A 22,661-nucleotide genomic window follows, 5' to 3' on the forward strand; every position below is an offset into this window, starting at 1 on the left:
ATGTAAACTTATTTTAGTTACATAGGCCTACTTAACTGCAAAGGGCTCCAGGAAGTAGAGCCTATCTTGGGGCCAGACAGAAAGTACAAGAACTAGAATTTTTTTTTTCAGAAACATTTTTTAAACAGTGCTAATGACTACCTCAGTAGATCTTTAAATTGCCTTGAAACCTCGAATTGAGTAATTTGTTAATTTTGCTCTGTTTGTGTTATACTAACACTATTTTTCAAATGATTAATGGAATATGAGTATACTTTTAATGTTAACAATGTAAATGTGCTGAAATGCAGTGAGTTCAGATCATAAATAAAAACAAATGAAAAGGAAATTTGTAATAAAGTACACCTGAATTTCTTTAATTACTTATATTTTGAACTTCTTAGGACTCAATTTTAATATTTTCAAGGATAAATATGATCCAGTGTGATCAGCAAGACTGTTTAATATATTATGTGGACACATAGATAAAACTGAAAAGTAACTGTAAAGGAACCATATTTCTTTTCCTATAGGCAACACTTTAGTATTGAGGAAGTATTCTTTATCACATAACAAATCATGTTTGTCTTTCAAGTATAGAGCAGAATTGCTTATATCCCTTTGATTTACATCTTTCAGATTATTTCCTAGCAGCTCAAATACCCTATGGTTTTTAAGAGAGTTATGTGTAGTTTATAGTTCTATACCCAATGTGTTGTCATAAGCCTAGCAGATGAAGTCAAGATTCTATAAGCAAAATGGCCAATGAATATATGTATGGATTTTCCTTTTCACTCATAGGTTCGAATTCAAGGACTGACAGGGAACGTTCAGTTTGACCACTATGGACGTAGAGTCAATTACACAATGGATGTGTTTGAGCTAAAGAGCACTGGGCCCAGAAAGGTGAGCCACACTCAACCCATTTCCTTAGTTTGCCCTTGACGTTCTTAAAGACTTATAGGTAAAAGGTAGCTGGATATTCTACATTTATTTGTTTTTAAATATATTTACAAATTGTATTTTTTTATAATCTGTGCTGAAATAAATTCTTGAATCAAATAATGGATATGTAATGGTGTGCCAAAGCTGAAACAAACTAATTTATATACTGTATACATCCTTTATCCAAAGTGGAAGCAATATTAAAAAAAAAAAAAGACTTAGCAAAAAGAATCCCAAAAAACAAAATTTACTCTGCAGGAAAGCACACCTTGCAGGTAAGAAACATACTGACCTCCATGCAGTAATTTAGGAAAACATCAGAACAAAGGGAACTACTTCTAAGGAGTGGGCATATTTAGAACAGACTAAATATTCTTGAAATAAATAAACACATTCCACTGAGCCAAAGGAAGAACAGATAGAAGATGAGATTATTAAGATCATCACTTGGCTAGTGAGAGGGCAGAAACACCTGAGAAACTCTAGGGCTGGGGAGGTTGGATGGGAAGCTGCCAGGGCCAGATTCCTGGATTTGGAAATTAACTCTGCTGATCCTAGCACGTGACTAGGCGTTTCCATGGTCTTCCAAAAGCACTTGATGTAATGGGACTTGCAAACCCATTCCAGTAATTGACTATAGACATTTTGTACCTAATGTATATAGTGTTTAACATTCCTTTTCTGTAGGATTAGCTAGGATGCTCAAGGAGAAATTGCCTTATCTAAAAATTCTGTCCCAACTGTTGACTATTTTTAAAAATTTTCTCATATAGGATTTCCTGCTACAATGTAATGATAACAGCTAAATTTATAGAATGTCTGCTGTGACCCAAACACTCGGCTTGGTGTAATGTAATCCTCACAACACATCTGTAAGCGAGTACCATGAGCTCCCTTTTGCCAGTGAGAAAATTATAGTCTGGCAGGTTATAATTACTTGCCTAAGGCTCATAACTGAGAAGCCAAGGATTCGGATGTGTCTGTCTTTGGAACCACTCTACATCATCATCCCACCCAAGTAGAATCTGCTCTAAAGTAGTTTACTTTTTGGTGGGGTAGAATGTAAGTTAGAATGTTAATAAGTTTTATGGCAGTTAAAGTGAAGGCATGTGGAAATTATAAAAAGGAGGAGATGGCTTGCAGTTGGAGGAAAACAGATCAAGGAAGGCTGTGTGGAGGAGGTAGGATTTAAAGTTAGCTAGGAAGTTAGCATTGGGACAGGTAGAAGTGGCAGCTGGACACAGCGAGAGCTTGAAGTGAGTCAAGGATGCCAGACGGTTACAACCACAAGGGGAAATGTCAGAGGCTCTCTTTGTGTTGTGGGATGTGCTTCCGGGTGCATGCAAGGAGAGACCTGGAGCTACCGTGAAAACCAACCCTAGGCTTTCAGCCTCTCAGGCCCATCTCCTGGAGCGAGCCCGCTGGCTGCCCACTAGCTAACATAGGGGCACGATGGCCTACCTGACCCAGATCGGGGCAGGGCAGGTGGTGCAGGAGACAGGTGACCACCAGGGCACCTCCAAGGACCCTGCCCACAGCCGGCAAATGAGATGTGCTCCCAGGAAGAAACGTAGCGAGTTCCACGTACACCCTGACTTGACCCACTCTGTGGCACCCAGCCAGCAACAAGAAAGAAGGGGGCCCATTTGGGGCCCAGTCCCTGTGCCAGCCCTGGAGCAGGTGGAGTACCCCACAAGCCCCTAAACACATCGGCCACCTGGCAGGCAGAGGCAGGACGGGCTCACCTTCCTGCCACACACCAGACTTCACAAAATTGGCCATTTAAACAGAAGCTCTCTGAAATGCAAAAGACATTTCCATACTTCACAAAACAGTAAGTAAAAAAAGCAAAATGACCTCTCTATAAAACAAAGGATAAGGTAAAAAGGAGACAGGAGTCAGTGGGTAACTAGTGGTCATAGCAGGTGAGCTGAGTATGGCCGTGAATCCTCCCACCAACCCTGGTGGTAACCGGATTCAAGGTTTTCTTGAGGGGAAGTGAAGAAGTAGGGAGAGTGATGAACGTCCTCGCTCTCAGCTGACACCCATCTAAGACTCTTAAAAGAAATACGAAGTGTAAAATCGTGTAGACTCATCCATCTTCGTTTTTCTGTGGCAGCGATCAACTTGGGCATTCTGTCAGGAATATTAAACTCAAAAAATGAGCTACCACGAGAAACACTCTGGTGGTGAAACTCAGCAATATGTCTGCGAAGTGAGCAATCATTCTTGTAAATTGAACACTTGCCAGCAAGGGAGCTATCTCTGAAAATCAGAGAGTCTACCCATCAGTTTGTCTGACTTCTGTAACAGGAACACTGATAGAGGAACTCATTAAGGAGAAGAGAACGCTCTTTCTGAAGTCCTAGGTCCTCGGGGGTGGAGTCTTCCCACCCCAGTGACCTCCAGGGAATGCCCTGGAACAGCACACCTGGAAGCACATGGTTTCAGGAATTTTTATGCATAAAAATTTTATGTATTGAGAGCCCATGATATGCCAGACACAGAAATGGAAAATTGATGCACATTTTTACATTTAATCCTCACAACACCTGAAAGTGAGATATATCTTTTTCTCATTTTATTTTTTTAGAGATTTGACATACACAGCGAGGTGGGGGAGGGAAGGACGGAGGGAGGGTGGGAGGGAGAGAGAGACAGAGAGCATGCACAAGCGCAGAAGCAGGTAGATGAGAAATAGGCTTCCCGCTGAGCGGAGAGCCCAACGAGGGGCTTGATCCCAGGACCCTGGGATCATGACCTGAACCACCCAGATGCCCCTATTTTTTCTCATTTTATTTTATTTTATTTTATTTTATTTTATTTTATTTTATTTTTTTATGTATTTATGATAGAGAGAGAGAGAGAGAGAGGCAGAGAAACAGGCAGAGGGAGAAGCAGGCTCCATGCACCGGGAGCCCGATGTGGGACTTGATCCCGGGTCTCCAGGATGGCGCCCTGGGCCAAAGGCAGGCGCCAAACCGCTGCACCACCCAGGGATCCCTATTTTTTCTCATTTTAAAAAAGAAAAAAAAAAAGTATGGCTCAGAGAAACCAAGGAACCTGCCCACGGACGATCAGCTCGAAAGACATGGGGGTAAGGTGGACACCAGGGCTCAACTTGCTCAAGAGCTTACTCTCTTGATTGCTCTGAAGTATTGTCAAACCTGGAGCCTGTAAGAGTTCTCTTTAGGGCTGGTATGGGAATTAAGCCATGTTTTGAGGGGACAGGTCTGGTCATATCAGCCCAAGCTTTGAGTAGAACAGGGGCTACTCCTGAACCCAGTCCCGACGTTGTAGCAAGGTCCCCTATAAATACAGAGACGTCCTCTCCTAGGCTGGTGATATTTACACACAGTTCACCTTGAGGAATCCAAAGAAGACAAATATTTTTCTGACATCCCTGCCAGTTTAGTGGCTTAAATGCTTCCATATTTTTGCTCTAGCGTTACAAAATTTTCCTTTACCCAATTTCTTTTCTCTAGGAAAAATTCCTAGTTCCTGTCTGATTTGATGAGGTCAAGTGTGGGAAAAGTTCTTAGTACATTGTAAAATGTGAAGAACTAGAGAGAAACTCTGTCTCACATGAGTTTCTAGATCCACACGTTACGATTGCTTCCTTTGGGAAGTGATCCCTATATCACTGGCCACTCTAATTGACTCACTTCCCAATGTGTCTCTGGCCCAGTGAAGATCTAGCATGAATGGTCGCATACCCCAAACTATGGCTTGCTTCTTTCATAGAATTGCAAGTGAACATAAGGCAAACAGAGTTAGGTAAAATTTTGCTTATTAGTTTAACTTGCCAGCACTCGTAAATCACTTATCTTTTCAGGGTAAATAGTCATGAAGCAGCAGACTGCTTTAAATGCAAAATGTCAAGGTCTTGCCAACATCCGAGGATCTTCAGGATGTGTCCCAGATCTGTGGTTTTCCTATTGTGGAAACTCCTTAATAAATAAAAATGCCTTTCCCCAAGGATGGGCTGCTGGGATGTGGAGGTGGGCTGCCTCATAACGAAGGGCTAAGCTATAAAGCCTGTTTTCATGTCTTGTAACTGTCATGAGGAAAGGAGAATTAACTGGAGACAACTGACATGTTGTGTTTTTTATTTTGTAAGTACATGTAGGAACAGAAGCTGTATAAGGATGTATGTAGGTTGCAAAAGCATACTTGTTTTTAAATTAATTTTTTCACGGAGCTATTAGATAAACGTTAGCTACAAAAAAATTCATATGGACACTTGAAAGCTAAGCTATTCGTGAATCGATGTTTATAATTTCACATCAAACTAAGAACCATATTAATGAAAATTCATTTCCTCCACCTCTTCTGTGATTATATATGCAACATTTGTGAATAATCTAGTGCCTCTTTCTGACATGTTCATGCTTACTTTGTTCTAATACGCTCACAAATACTAACACAACAGTTAAGAAATGTGGGGGAAGCAGGAGAGACTTCCAAACATCTTAGAACAAATAGTAAATACAGGCCAGTAAGCAATTGTATGCATTTTATTGGAGACAGGAGTTTTAGCCATTGCATACAGAAATTTGAGAAGGAAGTTTGACTTGCATTAAGTGGACACCCACTCAGGGAGGTTGTGGCATATAACAACGAAGTGCATGGACTCAGTGTCTACGGAACTGAGTTTTGAATTCTGGCCCCTCTGGATTATATAACTTTGTGCTGTGGTGGGTCCTCATCTCCAAAGTGGGTGTCACAAAGCATCTACCTCTAAGTTTGCTGTGTGTATAAACTTTTAGATGCATATAAAGAATCACCAGGTATACCATCTGCCCCAGAGCGAGCAGTCAAGTGGCTGCTGTTCCCAGTACTTAGTGGTCTGCATGATACAAAGAACCCTAAATTTCCTTTAGGACACTGTCAGAAATTACTACTTTGTAAAGTACTTAACTAAGTACTTAATATATTTTTGCAGAGTGGACTTTGTTTCACCTCTAAGTGAAAAAATAATAATATATGGATTTAAAAATGAAACAAATACAAATTTAAGTGTAATCTTTGAAAGTGAAAATGTTTTTCATTACTGTCTGATGTAGTTAACATTTTAGAAATGGTCAGATTTTTACCAAATGGCTAGGTTATGTAAAACCTTAAACTATCTCTATATTGCCTTAAAAATTTGCAAGTCTTTTTTGCTTAAAAATATTCTATACATATTCCTTTTATGGTAAAGCCTGAAACATTATTGATAAAATCATGTAAATTAATTTTAGAGGGTGCCAGTCAACCCCACTAGAAGAGAGGATCAACATAAAATGGTATTCCATCTGTATCCATATTCTTTCTTAAACATCCCCTTCCCCAGTGTCTTGGCTGCTTCATGATTGTAAATTGTAAAGTTGCCAAATGTACAACCAGGCAGTATCATTAACATCAGAAAAACTGGCTCATCATAATTAAGAAAAATTCCAAAACCTCCTTTTTGTCTCCTTTTTAAATTTGTTTTCTTGCTCATTAATACCCTACATGGTTCCAAAAAGAACCAGAGAAAAACTGTTCTAAAATATATTTTCAAGAAATTTTCTCTGTTTGGCAGGTTGGCTACTGGAATGATATGGATAAATTGGTCTTGATTCAAGATGTACCCACTCTTGGCAATGACACAGCAGCTATTGAGAACAGAACAGTGGTTGTAACCACAATTATGGTGAGTTTTGGTCTATGCTTTATGCTGTTCCGTCTTGTCCACAGGCAGTTTTAATTCTCCAGCTATGGTGAATGGGGTGAGAGCTGCATCATAGCGGTGGTGGCATGGGTGTTCTCGTCCACAAGTCTGTTGAGGCTTTGAATAGGTTTGTCCTGAGCTTTGAATACATTCAGTACTTTTATTTGTATTATCTTTTGTTGCACTGTTGTTCTTGGAAAGATGCTCAGATGTTAAAAATGGAAACTGTCACACTTTAGTTAGAAATGTATGAAATGCTAATATTCCAAAGGACAAAAGAATGAACATGAAAAGTCAGCAACCAGTCACATAAAAACATCTGGTAGTAAACACCATCTATTGTTGTTATTATGTTTTTTAAGACATCAGTGTAATAACAGTTAATAGTGTTAAAATTGATCATTTTCAAGTAGTTTAATCATTGGATAATGATTTGCATTGTCTGTTTATAATAGTGGAGATATAAATGTAAAGATTATAGTGAGCATGTCTTATACAACTAAATGTTTTAGAAATAAATTTTGTTTTATATTTATTTTTAATGTGAAAAGGGTGCTCTGCACTGATTGCTTTTCTCATTGACCAATGACAAATACACAATGCAATTTATTGGACTTCCCCTGAGAATTAAGGAAAGTATTATGGCTTCATTCTGACACATCATTAAATGAAGACTACTCTAAATTTTAAGAAAGTTTTTTCAAGAGGTCCTAAAGAAATTACCTTTTCAGTAAGAGAATATCTTACATATTTTTCTCTTCTAAAGTTAAGCATGCTCCTTAGAGTCCATGCTGGTCAAATGAGATCAACAGTCGGTGACCTAGATCCTCAGCTCACTGTCTCATTAGGCAGAACACATTTTTAATTGCTTACGCAGCCCTTACTCCATATAAAGTGGAAGTGCTTTATATTATTTAGTTTTTAGCTTATGTAATTTTGGTTTTTAGTAACGTCAAGTTATTTCCCAAAATTTTGGCACCAAGGTCAAAGCATGAAAATGCCAGAAAGAAGTTGTCATATATTGCAATGAGTGTTCTCTGTGTCACATCACCAGCTAGCAATTTCATGTTACTCTGCCAAGGCTTGATGGGAAGTTTATGACTTTAGAATGCAAACCGGCCAACACCAGTTGTTGTGTAAGAGTGCAAAATATACACCTTCTAACTTAATTATGTAGTAGTTGCATGGGACTTGAAAAGCAGTATATATATATGTATATATATATATTTCTTTTCCTAAAAAGACACAGTCATGGAAAGTCATACTTCAGTACAGTCCTCCTCTTTTCAGCCTCTGATGAAGAATCCTATTTTAAGAAATTGATCAAGAAAGAAATGAGTTCGACGCTGTTCGACCATTCCTAACTAAGGCTCAAGTCTTGTTCTCCTGTGTAGTAAATTTAAGCTAATTTTTCATGTGGGATTCTTCTTGGATGATGACCAACTCTGGACTACCAGAAAAAAAAAATTTTAAAGTTCTGTGACTTTTCTGAGATACTAGAACAAAAGAAGAATTAATCCTCATCTTTCACAAGAAAATATATAGATGTTGAAAAAGAATCACTTAGCAATTCTGATATAGCAATTCCCCTATCTTGAAATGAGGTCATTGTACAACAAAAGTGGAAGTATATCACTCCTAATTCCAAGTGAAGTTTTTCTAAAAGCAAATATCTATGAATTTGTGTGCTTGTTTTCTGAATATACACAGTAGTTTTCTTTAAAGTTTTTTTTTTAAACTTTTGCCTGTTCTATGTGAAATAAGGTGTTTTAATGTGCATTATAGGTATAATATAGAAAATCTCCTTCCCATCCCTGTTATTAAAGGGGTGGGAGATATAATTAAAACCAAAATATTGAATCAATTTGCAAGCATGGCTGGTTTTCAGAAAGCATGCTACCAAAAAAAAAAGTTAAAACAATTGAGAAATTCAGTTGTTTCCTATATACATAAAGAATATTATGTAAAGCTAACTGTTGTTTGACAGTGATATCTTCAATATTTTTGCTATCAAAAGAGTGCAATATGAATATTTGTCTTTTGTATAAAAGTGTAATCTTCATATAATAATACCTCTTTGGGCTTTGCAATTGCATAATCATTCAGTGATTTAAAAAAAATAGTAGAATCCTTTCCCTAAAAGTGTTTTTTGTATTTGCTTTTGTTGAAAATGGTCACCCGGAACCACCACCATCTCTACTATCTCATTCATGTTGAAAGAAATATGATCCCTTGTAGACAAATGAGATATTGGCACCTGCATGTAATAATCTCCCAAATTCAACCAAAAGCTCCCAACACAGATGGAGCTGGTTAGACATTGTAATATGTGCAAGACAGATATCTAGACACAGAAGGCTGGGGGTGTTGCGGCGCTGGAAATCATTCACTTTGATCAAAATTGATATGGCATGGCTGTTATTCCCATTTGTCTTTCTTTGGTGTATGTTGTTATTTATATGTTGATACATTGTAATGATATATGCTGTTGTTAAATAAAATTGATTGAGAAATTCATTTATTCATCCACAAATATTTATTAAGCGTCTGCTATGAGCCCAGGGAAATGCTAGAGAAAAAAGTAGACAAAAATCCTGCATTCAAATAAGTTAATATTCTAATAAAAGAAAGCAGACAACAAACAATAGACTATTATACTAGATATCATTCTTAAATACGGCTTCAGCTTTTTTGTACCATTGAAATTTTTTTCTTATAACAGTGTTGCATATCTATAACATGATCTTCATTTGAATGACTAATTTATTTGACCTGAATATAGTCTGCTGAATATAATGTAGCTAAATCTCAATAAAAAGTAAAATTGGCAGTACCATCCCATAAGGGTCACGACTACAGGGTTGAAAGGTCTAAAGTTTTGAGTTCAGATGCTTACCATTTTGTCTTTAAGACTTAGCAACTACGAATTGGATAAAATCTGTAATTGTATATGAGACTGTGAGTCATACTAACTTTCTATATTCTAAGTCATAATTTCTATCAGTAAGCTAAGGAAGCCAAATCTGTACCCTGAGGTTTGCATATATGCAGCAGTTGAGGAAGAGGCAGTGTGCAGGAGGGAGGCATGTAACTTCACTCCTCTGGCTGCTGAACTCTGGAAGAGGAGAACTAAAGCAGTATTTCAGCCAAGCCCATTTTTCCCCAAAATGTTCACACCTGAAGCTAAATGATGCTTATGATGCATTGCTCAGCTAAGAAGGTATTTCTTGCCATCTTGTAAACCTAACAATCCTTTAGGAGATTCTCCATATATCCACATTTATTTACTGCAGCATCAGAAATATGTTACAAACCTAAAAGCAATTTCACTTATCACGCTAGATCTTTTCCAGGGGTTACTTTTTTCTATCCTTTTATTAGATGTTTGATGTTTTATCTTCTCTATGTAGAATTTTACAGCTGCATTCCACATATATACATGTGCATATGCAATACATACATATCTACATACAAAAATACAGATTTATTTTCTTCCTTGCACTAAATATTAATTTCCCCCATACATACACTGCCTCTAAAGGGTTCAACACTCAACTAGTTTTGAAATACCTTATTTTGAATAAATTCTAAAATTGTGCAGCCATCCAATTTGCTCATTTTTTTTCTCTGAGTTGAATAATAATTTCCACTTTTCAGAATTTTGCCCATGGGATAAATTACCTACAACTAGTAAGATTCTTTGGAGAAAAGCAAATATCCAGACAGCAAATAACTTTGGTTGATACTACTGATTTCATCATTTTAACTGTTTTCCATAGTAATTGTAATGATTGTATTTTTTTATGTTTAGAAAATCTTAAAGCCTTTTTAAAAAGAATCTATTTCAACAGTTTTGTTAAATATGAACAATCCAAAAAGATTTTCTCAGTAGGAAAATACTTTATTGATTGAAAATCATCTTAATTCATTTACGCAAACATTTACTTAAGAAAGCCCTAATGTAGCAGCTTTAGACAGAGATTGGTTTTTTCCTGAAATAGCAGAGCAGATGTAGAACACTACCCATTATGGAAATTTTAGTAATAAACTCACAACTCCTAAGAAGTAATGCATTTAAAATAACTTCTGAGGAATTCCCGTATCACAGAGCACAGTAGTTGATAATAAGGATGGTAGGTTATACTCTTGTGGCAGAAGAGGTTATATTGAGCTTCTCTGATCATTCCATTTTGATTTACAATTGAATACCTGGACTCTGTAAGGCAGCTTATCAAAGATGCCCTACAAATCCGCCTTCATGACTGGCTAGGACTCATTGTCTATTATACTGAAAAGATTTAATATTTTCTTCACCCATGGTAGCCCTCAAAACCTTGTATTAAATCCTCCCTAAATATGCAGGTCAGAAGGCCTACTTGTGGGCAGATTGTCCGATTGGGAGAGCGTGGAGGATCTGCTACTCATGTGGATTTAATATGAAAGAAAAGCAAAATGAGACACACTTGAATAAAGTGCATAGAGCTGAGCAACCAGGAGAGCTTTTGTTCAAGAAAAATCTGGTCTTTCTGCCTGTTTTCCCACCTCCCTGAGTGATCATCTTATTTCTCTAATGCTGCATGCACCACTCATCTGCATCTCAATGATTGTGAATGCCCCTGGTTGTGCAGAAGTCTAGCTAAATATCTAATCAATATCTTCAGTAAACTGAAAGTTTGTCTAGTCTTTGTTGGTCTGTTTGGCAGGAAAGCGAAGTTCCTGATGGACATGTGCTGTCCCAAAAGGGAATTGAAAAAAAGGAAAGAAAACACTAGGTAAATTTTTTATTTAGATTTACATATGTCTATTTCAGAAGAGGTGGCCTAGTACTTAAATTAATTGCTTTCCTTTTGAAGACCTGAATCAGAAGTTCTAATGTAATTACTTTGCCATGATATTCCTATTTAGAGAGCACAAATGCACCAGGAAATCTTTATACTTATTGAGTGCCTTGTAGATACCAGGCAATACGAGGAGATATGGAAAGGTTTTATCTATACTGTGTATTCACTGTTTCATAAAAAGTATTTTATTTACCACACAGAAATTCATGTCCTTAAACTTACCCCCTCTCTAGTTAAATCATATGAAATCTCAAATAGTTGCACCTATTTTGACAAATGCAATGATAGCTTCAACAATTTCCAGATATTTCAAAATATAGATTCAGTTCCCACATCTGCTCCTTCTGTGAAATGGAGCAATTTGCTTACAGTCTCTGAGACTTGCATTTTCCCCCTGCAAATTGGAAGTGCCTACCTCAAAATAGCAGTGTGAAAAGTAAATGAAAGGCACAGTTGAAGAACAGCCTTATTTCTGATACAGAGCATGCACTAATTAACTCAGAGCTACTATTATTTTTCACTACTCTATTTTATGATTGTTTCCCATCACTCTTACTCCTTTACCCTTATTACAAAGAAGTATAATCTTAAGTAATCACAAGAGGACAAGAGGCATATTTTATGTATTTTTGTATCCCTAGTCTCCAGCAAACTGCCTGGCACACAGTCAGTGCTTAATAAATGTTTGAGTACATAATAGAAGTATGGCTTTTAATAAAGCAAATTGTCTACAATATAATGTAGAGGGAATTTAGCAAATTAGATGGGAATTCTAGCTAGAGAAATGTGCACACAAGCTGATACTGTCATATATATATTTGATGGCTAAAATTCCTAAATGTTCAAGTATTCCAGACACTAAAATTGACCATCAATTTTAGTACCTCATGTGAACCATAGATATACAATTTTTCAAAACTTCTAAGTTTGTTCTAAGTTGGAAGTGCTAACTATACAGCCATGTCAATTACAATATTAAGCATTTTATAAATGTGAGATTCTTGCTTTTCTCTAAATATACTTCCATTTTTAATAAGCTGTCACAAGAAAAAGAAAAGGAAAAGATTAGCTCATTTTAACCATTTATATTAAATTTTAGAAATTAACACCTTGCAACAACTCACCACATCTATAATTTTCAAGACCTTTGTATTTGGAGAATCTTTTCTGTAAGCTACAAAATAATCTTCATCTATCTAAAGAAGAGACCATCAGTTTCCTTAACTTTATAGGTGGAGAAGCTCTCCTGTTAAAATATGTATCAGTTTCAAAGAAATGAGAGACTTCTGGGTCCCTTGACTCTGTCAGCATAAGGCAAGTCTGTCTATTCAATGACCAACCCTAAACAATTGCCCACAGTACAGTTATTTAGGGCATCTCTATTACAAGTTATATATCATGTAATTTACAATCTTGTTAAATTTTAAAGGTAATTTCTACATTTATGAAGTACTTAAAATCAGAAGTATTATCCACTGCCATGTTCTGCAAAGTAAAATACCATCTAATCCAGAGTTCCAAGAGCAAGATCAACTTCCCCAATCACACATTTGCTGGGGAAGAAGAAAAGATTTGTATGAAAATTACTCAGTGAGTGTGATAGTACAATGTTATAGAATGTAAATCCATGATCTCAATGACATTGTGGCCAAAGGTGGCCGCCCTTGTCTGCAAATGACTAAAAGTTCTGAGGTGTGACTGGCAGTCCTCTGTATTTGTATGTTCACCAGATCTACCCTGTGGTGGCTTTAGGCTCCGTTCCCAAAATCAGTTGCTTGTTGGCTAACTTGTCTCTTTAGTTCATGGCCTTTAAATGGTTTGGCTTAAGGGTGTGTGAGTGTGTGAGTGAGTGAGTGAGTGAGTGTGTGTTGTAACTGAAAACTAGTTATTATTAGCCACCAGTAAACCTTTTCATTTTTATAAGGATTTTTACAATAATTCTTTACCTGTTTTCTGTCTTACTTGCTTCAAAACCTACATGAGAATATCACTTGAAATGTGTGATTGTTGCAACTGGGGGAAGATTATTAGCTTTTGTTGGAAACATATTTCATAATAGAAACCTTCACGGACCACAGGCCTCACTAAAGCCAAAATATTGGACAGTTTTGGGAAAGCCAATTTAATGCAAACTAGTATATAGAATATTTTAAACTATTCATTTCTTCACTGAACTCACTAGAACCCATTCTGAGAAAGGCATTCAGCAAAATGCTAGAGAGTTAAAAAAAAAATCATCTTGCTTCTTTCCTAAAAGAGGTTGCAGTTAAACATGGCTAAACAAGACACGGAATAAGGAGACCTGTTACCTTGAATACCTACTAAGTAGTCTAACTTCATGCGATATTTTAGAAATACTAATTTCATTACCAAAGATGATGGGCTGATGCTTCCCTAGACAATTATTAATGGTATATTTTTCCTGTCATGATCATGGCACTAGGTATGTAACAGTCCCTCAGGAAAAAACTATTTTGAAAGGTTTCACTTTTAGTACCCAATATAAAGTAACTGGATATACTTCTAAGCATATTTCTATATTCATCTGTTTTATTATTGATTTCTAGCCACACAAAATCAGTGCGTATACTAATATTAAATCTAATCTTTTTGTCAAATTCTGCAGCTGAAAAGTTGCATAAAGATTTTTGCATGTTTTATAATTTCTCCTTTACAGTTCTCCTTCTCTCATTATAGGAATCCCCATATGTTATGTACAAGAAAAATCACGAAATGTTTGAAGGAAATGACAAGTATGAAGGATACTGTGTAGATTTGGCATCTGAAATTGCAAAGCATATTGGTATCAAGTATAAAATTGCCATTGTCCCTGATGGAAAGTATGGAGCAAGGGACGCGGACACAAAAATCTGGAATGGGATGGTAGGAGAACTTGTTTATGGGGTAAGCAGACCAGTTTATTCACGAATTTACTTACATAAACCTGAAACTTTTTTTTCACCTGGGCATATAACAATATCTCAAGACCTGTTGCTGTTTTTAAATTTGCAGTTACATTCAAGAGGCATCTACCATGTTCAGATGTTTCTCTAGCTCATTATGGTGCAATTTCCAAATAATGAGAGAAGCTAATACCTCATAACTTCAAAGTCAGGAAAGATAAAAAAACTGAAATACGCTGTCCTCTTAAAAAAAAAAGTGACTTCAGTATCTGTGATGACCATTCTCTTAAGCTTGATGCCACTCTACTCTAGCCATGTTGTTTTAAGAACTACAAAACAAATCTATTATGAATGTTACTTGATAATTAAAGGAACAGATTTCCTCCAGCAGTATAAAGTTGGGCCTAATTTTAACTAGTTACTTGTACCCCTGTTGCTTGTACTTACTGGTCAATATCTTTTACATAATTGGTAAAGCAATCATTAAACTACTTTAGCATCTATAAAATATTCACCAATAATGTGAGATTCTTATAGCTCTGCTAAACACAGTAAATTTAAACTTTATGCAGTGCTATCATTTTTTTAGACATAGCGAAACACAGAACTTGGAGTGTATTCCATAGCAGGCCTCACAGAAATGCACGTCTGGCCCTTCCCTCTGAGTTTACCAGATACTGAGTACACACATTGATCACCAAGGGCAAATTCAATGTAGACATTCCTGCCTGAATAAGAACAGGATTCGTTTCTTCAGCTATCACTGCAGAGTATCACGATGAAACCAGCAGTTCACAAATGTTGGTGATGCATGATATTTCCAAAGTCCAGAAACGAAACCTGGAGCTCACAGTGAGCTGTGCCCATTAAAAGTCATATACACTCACAGTGTACTCGGAAATTTTCTGTAAGCCAATTCATATTTCACAGATTTCACCTTCAAAGCACGCTCTAATTCATCTTCACAAGACCCTTTTGAAAAAATGACACAAGAGTCATCCTTCCCTAGAAGAGAGTAAAGACTCAATGACTGAGGACAATAACAGAAGTCTGGAGAGGGGCTCCTTTTCCAAGCCAGAACTACAATTTGGTAGTTTCCTGATTCTGCATCTTGGATTTCCGACCTCTACGCCACAAACTTTCTCCAACCAGTATCATACAGTAGCTGTAACCTCCACAGAAGAGGAAATTGTTTGGCATTAAGGAGCAATCAGTTAGTTTTATATTCATTTAAAAAGAACTGCTAACTTGTTAGTTGCCCTAAATGAAAAAAAAAATTTCAGTTTTAAGAAAATCAAAAAGGAGTTTACCACACGGCTCATCAACACTTTGATAATGAGCTTTAGGTTCCAAACAAAAAGGATGTGTTTGTTTCTTGGTAATATTTTAAACTTTTGGTAATATTTTTAATTTTTGAGACAATAAGATTTTAAATGTAAACATGACTCAAGTTGTGGGAACTACAGTAATTCATTTCCTTTAGAAAACACTGTTGGGTATTTCATCTCAAAAAAAAAAAAAATCCTACTTGGATTACCAATTAGTTATGGATGGTGTAACTAACCCAAGTAACTTTCTACATTTGTCACATATCTCTTCTCCAGAGTCCCTACCCACTGGCAAGTCCAACCTCGCCCCTTTGCATGGGCTCTGACCACATTGTTCACGTGAGAAAAACAGGTGACATGAAGAGAGAGCATAGTCAACCAAACACTGTGTCCATAGCACACATCCCAATAACACAGAGCCCTGAGGTCAAGCAGTTCTCAAAGAGAGACATAGCACTTGCTGGTACTCACTGTATTCAATCATCAGTTATTCTGCCAGGTTTAAATTCCCTCATCGCTGCCACTTGAGTTTTTCCCAAAAGGAATCTTCTTCCATGTCTCTTATGCTTCCTGTAGATTTGGTGATTTTCATTCTGGTGTCTGCAGAGTCTGAACTTTCTTCTCATTTTATTTTTTACTTTCTTACTGCTAATACAATGAATGCCCGATTTCCAGGGCCCAAGGTGGAGCTCTATCCATTCTCTCCTGTCCAGCAAAGCACATTAGATAGTAAAATGATTCACTTTGAAGCCATTATTATTATTATTGTTATTACTATTATTATTTCATTATTCTTTGTAAGCTCTGTTACTGGAGTTTCTGGAAAAGTGTTCTGGAAAACCCTCACATGTGGCCTCAGCACACACCTGGTGGTGGCCAAGAAGCACAGGAATCTCCTCTGCCCTCAGGGCCTTTCTGCCTGTGGCCCTGTGCACCACACCAAGTCCATTCTGTGTCTTCTGTTGCGCCTTCACTGGCCCTGCTCTGCTTGTGTGCATGGATTTTAATTCCAGGGGGTACTCCTCCAAGCACATTCCGTGGCCTGCCAGCACCAGGATTACCTGTGGTACGTGTTAAAATGTGGGCTCATGGGCCTCACTCTGGAAGCCCTCAAGAGCCCAAGTGTTATCAAGTTCTTGCAGGAAACACTTTACATACTTCATTCTGGGAATGGCTAAGAGGTCATGGAACAAGGCACATGATGTCACATCTCCAATCCTAGCTGAGAAAGCCCAGCTGTATCTTCTCTGTTCACTTGGCTGTCTCAAAACACAACCTGTCAGACTTCAAAACTGTCCTCATCAACCATCATGTCACACTCTGATCCAGTGTTTGCCTCCCCTCGCACCTGATTTCATATGCAGGAGGCAACTTTATTTCTCTTCTTTTAAGGCTTTCACCCTCATTAGTGGTAGCTTGTGTAAATAAAATATTTCATAAGAACACCACACCTGACAACTTGGTATGCAAAAGGTGGCATTTCAGATCAGTGATAGGATGCATTTACTCAATTATTCCTGTCGCAACAGCAGAACAACCACTTGGAAGATTAACAATGTTGGAGTACATCATCACATATGATACCAAGTAAAGTTTAAAGGAATTGTAGGTACAAGAATAAAATATGCATGATTGAGACTGGTCATATGATATGAGAAGAATTTTTCTAAGCACAAAACCAAAGGCTGAAAACACAGAAAGAAAATTCTGTATGGCTGCAGCAAAATTTAATACGTATATACTGCAATGAAGTACCATGAACTAAGTTGTGTAAACAAAACAATTACTGGACAGGGAGAATATTTGCAGCATATATGGAAAATAGAAGTTAATTTTTTGAATATATTTAAAAGCACTTACAAGTTAGTAAAAAATAAATAGGCCATATGGAAAATAAGGGCAGGTTAGGACATTGGAAGAAAAAAGGAGAGTGGCCATTTGTTTCATAAAAATAAATTCAAATTAACACAATGAAATCTAGCTTTCCATGGGTCAGACTGGCAGAGATAAACAATAGTGAAGACACAGATGGGTTGTCCAGCATTCATAGCTGCAGACGTATCCACACAGTGCTGGCAACAGTTGAAGTCTGTGTGATATTCCTGGAGAAAAGTTGCACAAAACAAATCGTGACCATTATAAGGATCGTTACCATTTAGACCAGCAATCCCATTTCTAAAAATTCATCTTAAATGGTTGAGGTACGTACCAGGGTTTGTCTTCAAAGATGTTCGCATCATCCAAGTTTGAAATTGTGTAAACCTGGCAACAGCATAGCATAGACGTCTCCTAAAATAAGAACTAGATTGAGCAAATTTTGATATTTTCATATGATAAAACACTTGCAATCATTAACTAGTTTTTAATGTATATGATAAAAATAAAAAGGAATTCATCATATACTTCTGAGTAGAGGAATTATAAACTGTTGTGTTTTGTATTATCCCTTTTTAAAATAAAAATATTATTCATCAGACCATGTCTAGCAGGGCATATATGAAGAAAAAGCAAGAGTAGGTGAAGGGAATGGAGGTGACTTATCTTAATTTTCTGTTTATATACTGATTTTTCCATTGCTAGTTCATGTATTACTTGTGTAATGAAAGTTACACAGGTAATAATATGGCAGAAATAATAATAATAACCTCCAGGCAGTGAGCCTGACTTTTGTGTGTGTGGGCATTTCTGCTGTAAGCTACGTTCATTCTCACTTGAGGGCACTTAGGGTTAATGCTCCGCCACCCAGTGGGCAGCATCATGGCCTAAGGACACCCCCCTGCCAGCCTCCAGATCCCCTGGTACCAAGCTGCGGGCCATGGTGTGCAGCACCACCTGAGCATCTCCCAGGGTGGGTGGCAGGGTGGCAGCCTCTGTGTAAGAGCACACATGCCTCACAGTGTTTCTGATTCCACTTTAATGCCAAATATTTTCCTTTCAAGATGATCAAATAGCGTTTGTTCACCTGTAGATCATGTAACCATTCATACTGTTTTCATGACACTTTATTTCATTCAGTTTAGAGATTACAAGATTTATGGAAGACACACCAACTCCAATCACACATCAGCCATGATGTTTACAACTCACCTGAGTCTCAGTTCCAGCATCTAAAAAGTGATAAACAAAAAAAAAAATAAAAATAAAAAAATAAAAAATAAAAAATAAAAATAAAAAGTGATAAACAGCGTTATCATGAGCGTTAAGATATTTAGTTGAGCATCAGATACATGATCCCTCCGTCAACGCTCACAAGGATTTTCTTAGGACTTCTTTAATGGAAAATCACAGGAATGTGGTGAGGCAGACAGGAGAGTGTCCTTGCTGTACAGACATGGAAAGGGGGCTCAGACAAATTGCTCCAAGTCACAGAACAAACACGGAAGCTGGTGTCGTATGATCATACTAGCTGAGACCTAGATCCACTGTTTCCCAAAAGCTGTGTTAGAAATTCAAAGTAGAAAATCAAACTATGTGAATAGGAAGAAAATAAATGCCCATTTCCAGATTTTTGTGTGTGCGCTGGATTGGAAAAATGTCATCAAGCAGTGGGTTTCTTCCATCCTCCAAACACAGACTGTAGGGTAGGTTTTCTTACAACTGGAAAGGAATCAAAAAAGGACCATTTGATATTTGCATTCATAATATGAAGGGGCGGCCAAGTCATGAGTCAGTGGCACCATTCCAAGTGAAACAGAAAAGGCTGCAACATAGCAGCAATTCTGGCCAAGAAATTCAGAGTCAGCCCTGTGGGAAGGCAGCTAGGCTCCTCCTCTGGCCCGGCACACATCCTTAAAGACTAGCACAGTTATCTGAATTTAGGTTACTTCTGCTTATGTCCACTCTTTCCCTGGTTTTCTTTGTTCCCATCTGATCACCAGCACTGATAAAAAAAAATACCTTGTGCAATTTAAGTGGTAAATTCTCCTAGGAAAAGAGTTCACTGTTCATCTTTGTATTTATCACTGTTCTTAGGCAACTGTTGGCGTCCCTCCTCAAAATGTAGAATGAATGCATAACTAGTTCATTTTGAGTGGATTAATCCAGTGCCAGTTGCTTCATGAAATGCATTAACCTATGTGTTTTCATGTGTCTTTTCTCTTATAGAAAGCAGAGATTGCTATTGCCCCTCTGACAATCACTTTGGTCCGAGAGGAGGTCATTGACTTCTCTAAGCCCTTCATGAGCTTGGGCATCTCTATAATGATCAAAAAGCCTCAGAAATCTAAACCAGGAGTGTTTTCCTTCTTGGATCCTCTGGCCTATGAGATTTGGATGTGCATAGTCTTTGCCTACATTGGTGTCAGCGTGGTCTTATTCCTAGTTAGCAGGTTTAGTCCGTATGAGTGGCATACAGAAGAGCCAGAGGATGGAAAGGAAGGACCCAGCGACCAGCCTCCCAATGAGTTTGGCATCTTTAACAGCCTCTGGTTTTCCCTGGGTGCCTTTATGCAGCAAGGATGTGACATTTCACCCAGGTTAGTTTGAAAACCCTTCCCTTCTTCACCAACTCCCCAATAATTCTCAGTATTGTACGGAATATCTCTCTACACATTCTTTTCCTGGAGGCAGAGCATTAATTTGAAACACAGAAAAAAACTTGCAATTCCCAAATTAGTCTAAAGTACATCCGTAGCCAGTTTTTCCAAGTTAGCACCAAAGGTGGACACATCCCAAGGATGAACTTTCCTAATGGAAAAGTATGCAACTGCTCAGAACTCTCAAAGATAACTTAGTATTAATATTTCCTTCAATGGTCTGGCAGATAGAAATGAGCATCTAAATTGTCAGACTAAGAATTTATTTTCATTTTGCCTCCTTTTCAAAATCAAAAGTTTTTGTTATTGTTGCTGTTGCTCATCTTTTAAAAATTAATTTTGACCTTGATTTACATCCCATGTATGTCACGGGAGATTTCTGCCACAGACTTAACCTGACACCTGAGTTGGTGGAGCAAGTACCAGATAGACATTTTCTGTGTAACAAAACATGAATAAACCAAGCTGTGGGCAGTTAGCAATCTCAGTTCTGTGTCAGTTTAATAGACATATTTTTCAATATCTGTGAAGTCATGGCTTGCTTCATTTGGATGCCACTAAGACATTTTTTAAGAGTGGTAAATCCAGTGCCAACGGATTTTAGTTATTTTTTAGTTATGTTTGCCAAAAATGTAGCCAATGTCCTTATTGCAGAAAAAACATCAAACTTCTCCCACAGAAAAAAATAACCACAGTAGGAGAAGCTACGGACTGAACTTAAATATCAGTGATTTATATTAGTATCACAAATATACAGATGTTTTAAAGAAGTGTATGCTTTCTCAAAAGGAGATATTTTAGGCAGAATGCAGTCTATGTTCCTTAAGACCCAGGAAAAATGATAAATGTGTTTAAATTCTAATAACCTAGGAATCTGAGTCAGTGACTCTGAATCAATGAAATGAAAAGAAAGCAAAGCAAGTCTCATAATGGTTTTGAAAACCAGGATTAAGCAAATGCTAAGTTAAAACCAACAGGTACCAAAAAACAAAAAAACCAGCAGGTGTCACTTATATAATAATGTTTAAGAAGGGAGAATTTTAAAGTTAGAAATGTCATGAAAAATACGAATTTTTTTCTTACATTAAAAAAAATGTCTAAAAACAATCTGTCCCAGGAATTTTAAATAGTTTGATGGTCCCAGTGAGTGGCATCAATTGTGAAAATGACCTGAATTTTTTCTTCATTCCATCCTCACTTTCCCGCTGCATCTGCATCACCCACACACCCCTGATACCAGGGAAAAGATGGGGGGGGAGAACTTTTCTCTTTTGAGATTTGGCATCCATTTTTAATGCTGTCATGCTGTGCATTGACAAGTCACATGCTCTGATCTCGTGTTGGCAGCGGCAGAGAAAACATTATTGGAGCATTAGGTAAAGATGCATTAGGAGATAGCTTCTCCTCCACTCAGATCAGAAATGAAATATCAAACAAACAAAACAATCCTCAGCGGAGGTCATTCTGAGACCCGTGTATGTCCTCCTCTGGTCCAGCCCCATGTGGGCACATGTCCCAGCTGCCCTGGCAGGGCTCTATCCAAAGGCAGGCCCAGGTTCTTTCAGAAGGGCATCCACCAGCTCCTGTGAAATCTGAGACCTTTCCCATTGCTAACACATACTGCTGTTTCACATACCACAAAGAGAGAAAGGATGCTGCTGGTGCAACCACACAGCTGTGTTTTATCCTATCACCCATAGGCTGCACCCTAATTGCAGAGATGCTAAACTGTGGAGGGGGAGGATATCGAGGAATTTAAGTAAGGGTTCCCTTTCTACCCCTGAAGCAAAGGCATGACGTTCCACATTCCTGTTGATAAACAATAAAAAGGGAACCTTTTCTATATTTTCAGTGGCATTCATATATTCGATATGGCATAAAAGGCATCAGAAAGTGGTGATTCAGAAAGTCTAGAATCATTCTGGAGTGGACTGCCAGGAAATAAAATGATAATTGCCATTGTGATTTTAAACATAACATGTGAATTTATGATATTTCTTTTCTTTCTCTATGTTGGTTAGAGAAAGGAAAATGTGCATTACCTTATCCATGTTTAGATCCCTCTCAGGTCGAATTGTTGGAGGTGTTTGGTGGTTCTTTACACTCATCATTATATCATCTTATACCGCTAACCTCGCCGCTTTCCTGACGGTTGAGCGAATGGTCTCCCCCATAGAAAGTGCGGAAGACCTGGCCAAACAAACAGAAATTGCCTATGGAACACTGGATTCAGGGTCAACCAAAGAATTCTTCAGAGTAAGTTAAGGGAAAAACTAACCATGAAATGTTCATGATTTTGAAATTCAGGCAGTTGTTGCCAAGAGCTATATTAGGGCTCTAGCTATTTGCAGGTTTTGCAAATATAACAGTAATTCTGTGTTTAATGCTAATACTTCTACTTGGATTTTATAATCACTTTGGTTTGCAAAAGCTAA

General features: G+C 37.5%; 1 protein-coding gene across 6 annotated transcripts in view; it reads left to right on the plus strand.

Moving 5' to 3' along the window:
• The window catches only part of GRIA4 (glutamate ionotropic receptor AMPA type subunit 4), a 366,663-nt gene that overhangs the window by 297,916 nt on the left and 46,086 nt on the right, over nucleotides 1–22,661 (plus strand). For 5 of the 6 annotated variants that reach the window (XM_055306749.1, XM_055306748.1, XM_055306750.1 and 2 more), the window contains exons 9-13: nucleotides 781–885; nucleotides 6,491–6,601; nucleotides 14,158–14,364; nucleotides 19,796–20,166; nucleotides 22,284–22,482. In XM_055306749.1, the coding sequence (XP_055162724.1) occupies nucleotides 781–885; nucleotides 6,491–6,601; nucleotides 14,158–14,364; nucleotides 19,796–20,166; nucleotides 22,284–22,482 (993 nt within the window). Of the gene's footprint in view, nucleotides 1–780; nucleotides 886–6,490; nucleotides 6,602–7,909; nucleotides 9,061–14,157; nucleotides 14,365–19,795; nucleotides 20,167–22,283; nucleotides 22,483–22,661 lie in introns of those variants that run through there. The other variant, XM_055306754.1, reaches the window with a different exon arrangement.

This window comes from Nyctereutes procyonoides, unplaced genomic scaffold, assembly GCF_905146905.1.
Source record: "Nyctereutes procyonoides isolate TBG_1078 unplaced genomic scaffold, NYPRO_anot_genome, whole genome shotgun sequence".
NCBI lineage: Eukaryota > Metazoa > Chordata > Mammalia > Carnivora > Canidae > Nyctereutes > Nyctereutes procyonoides.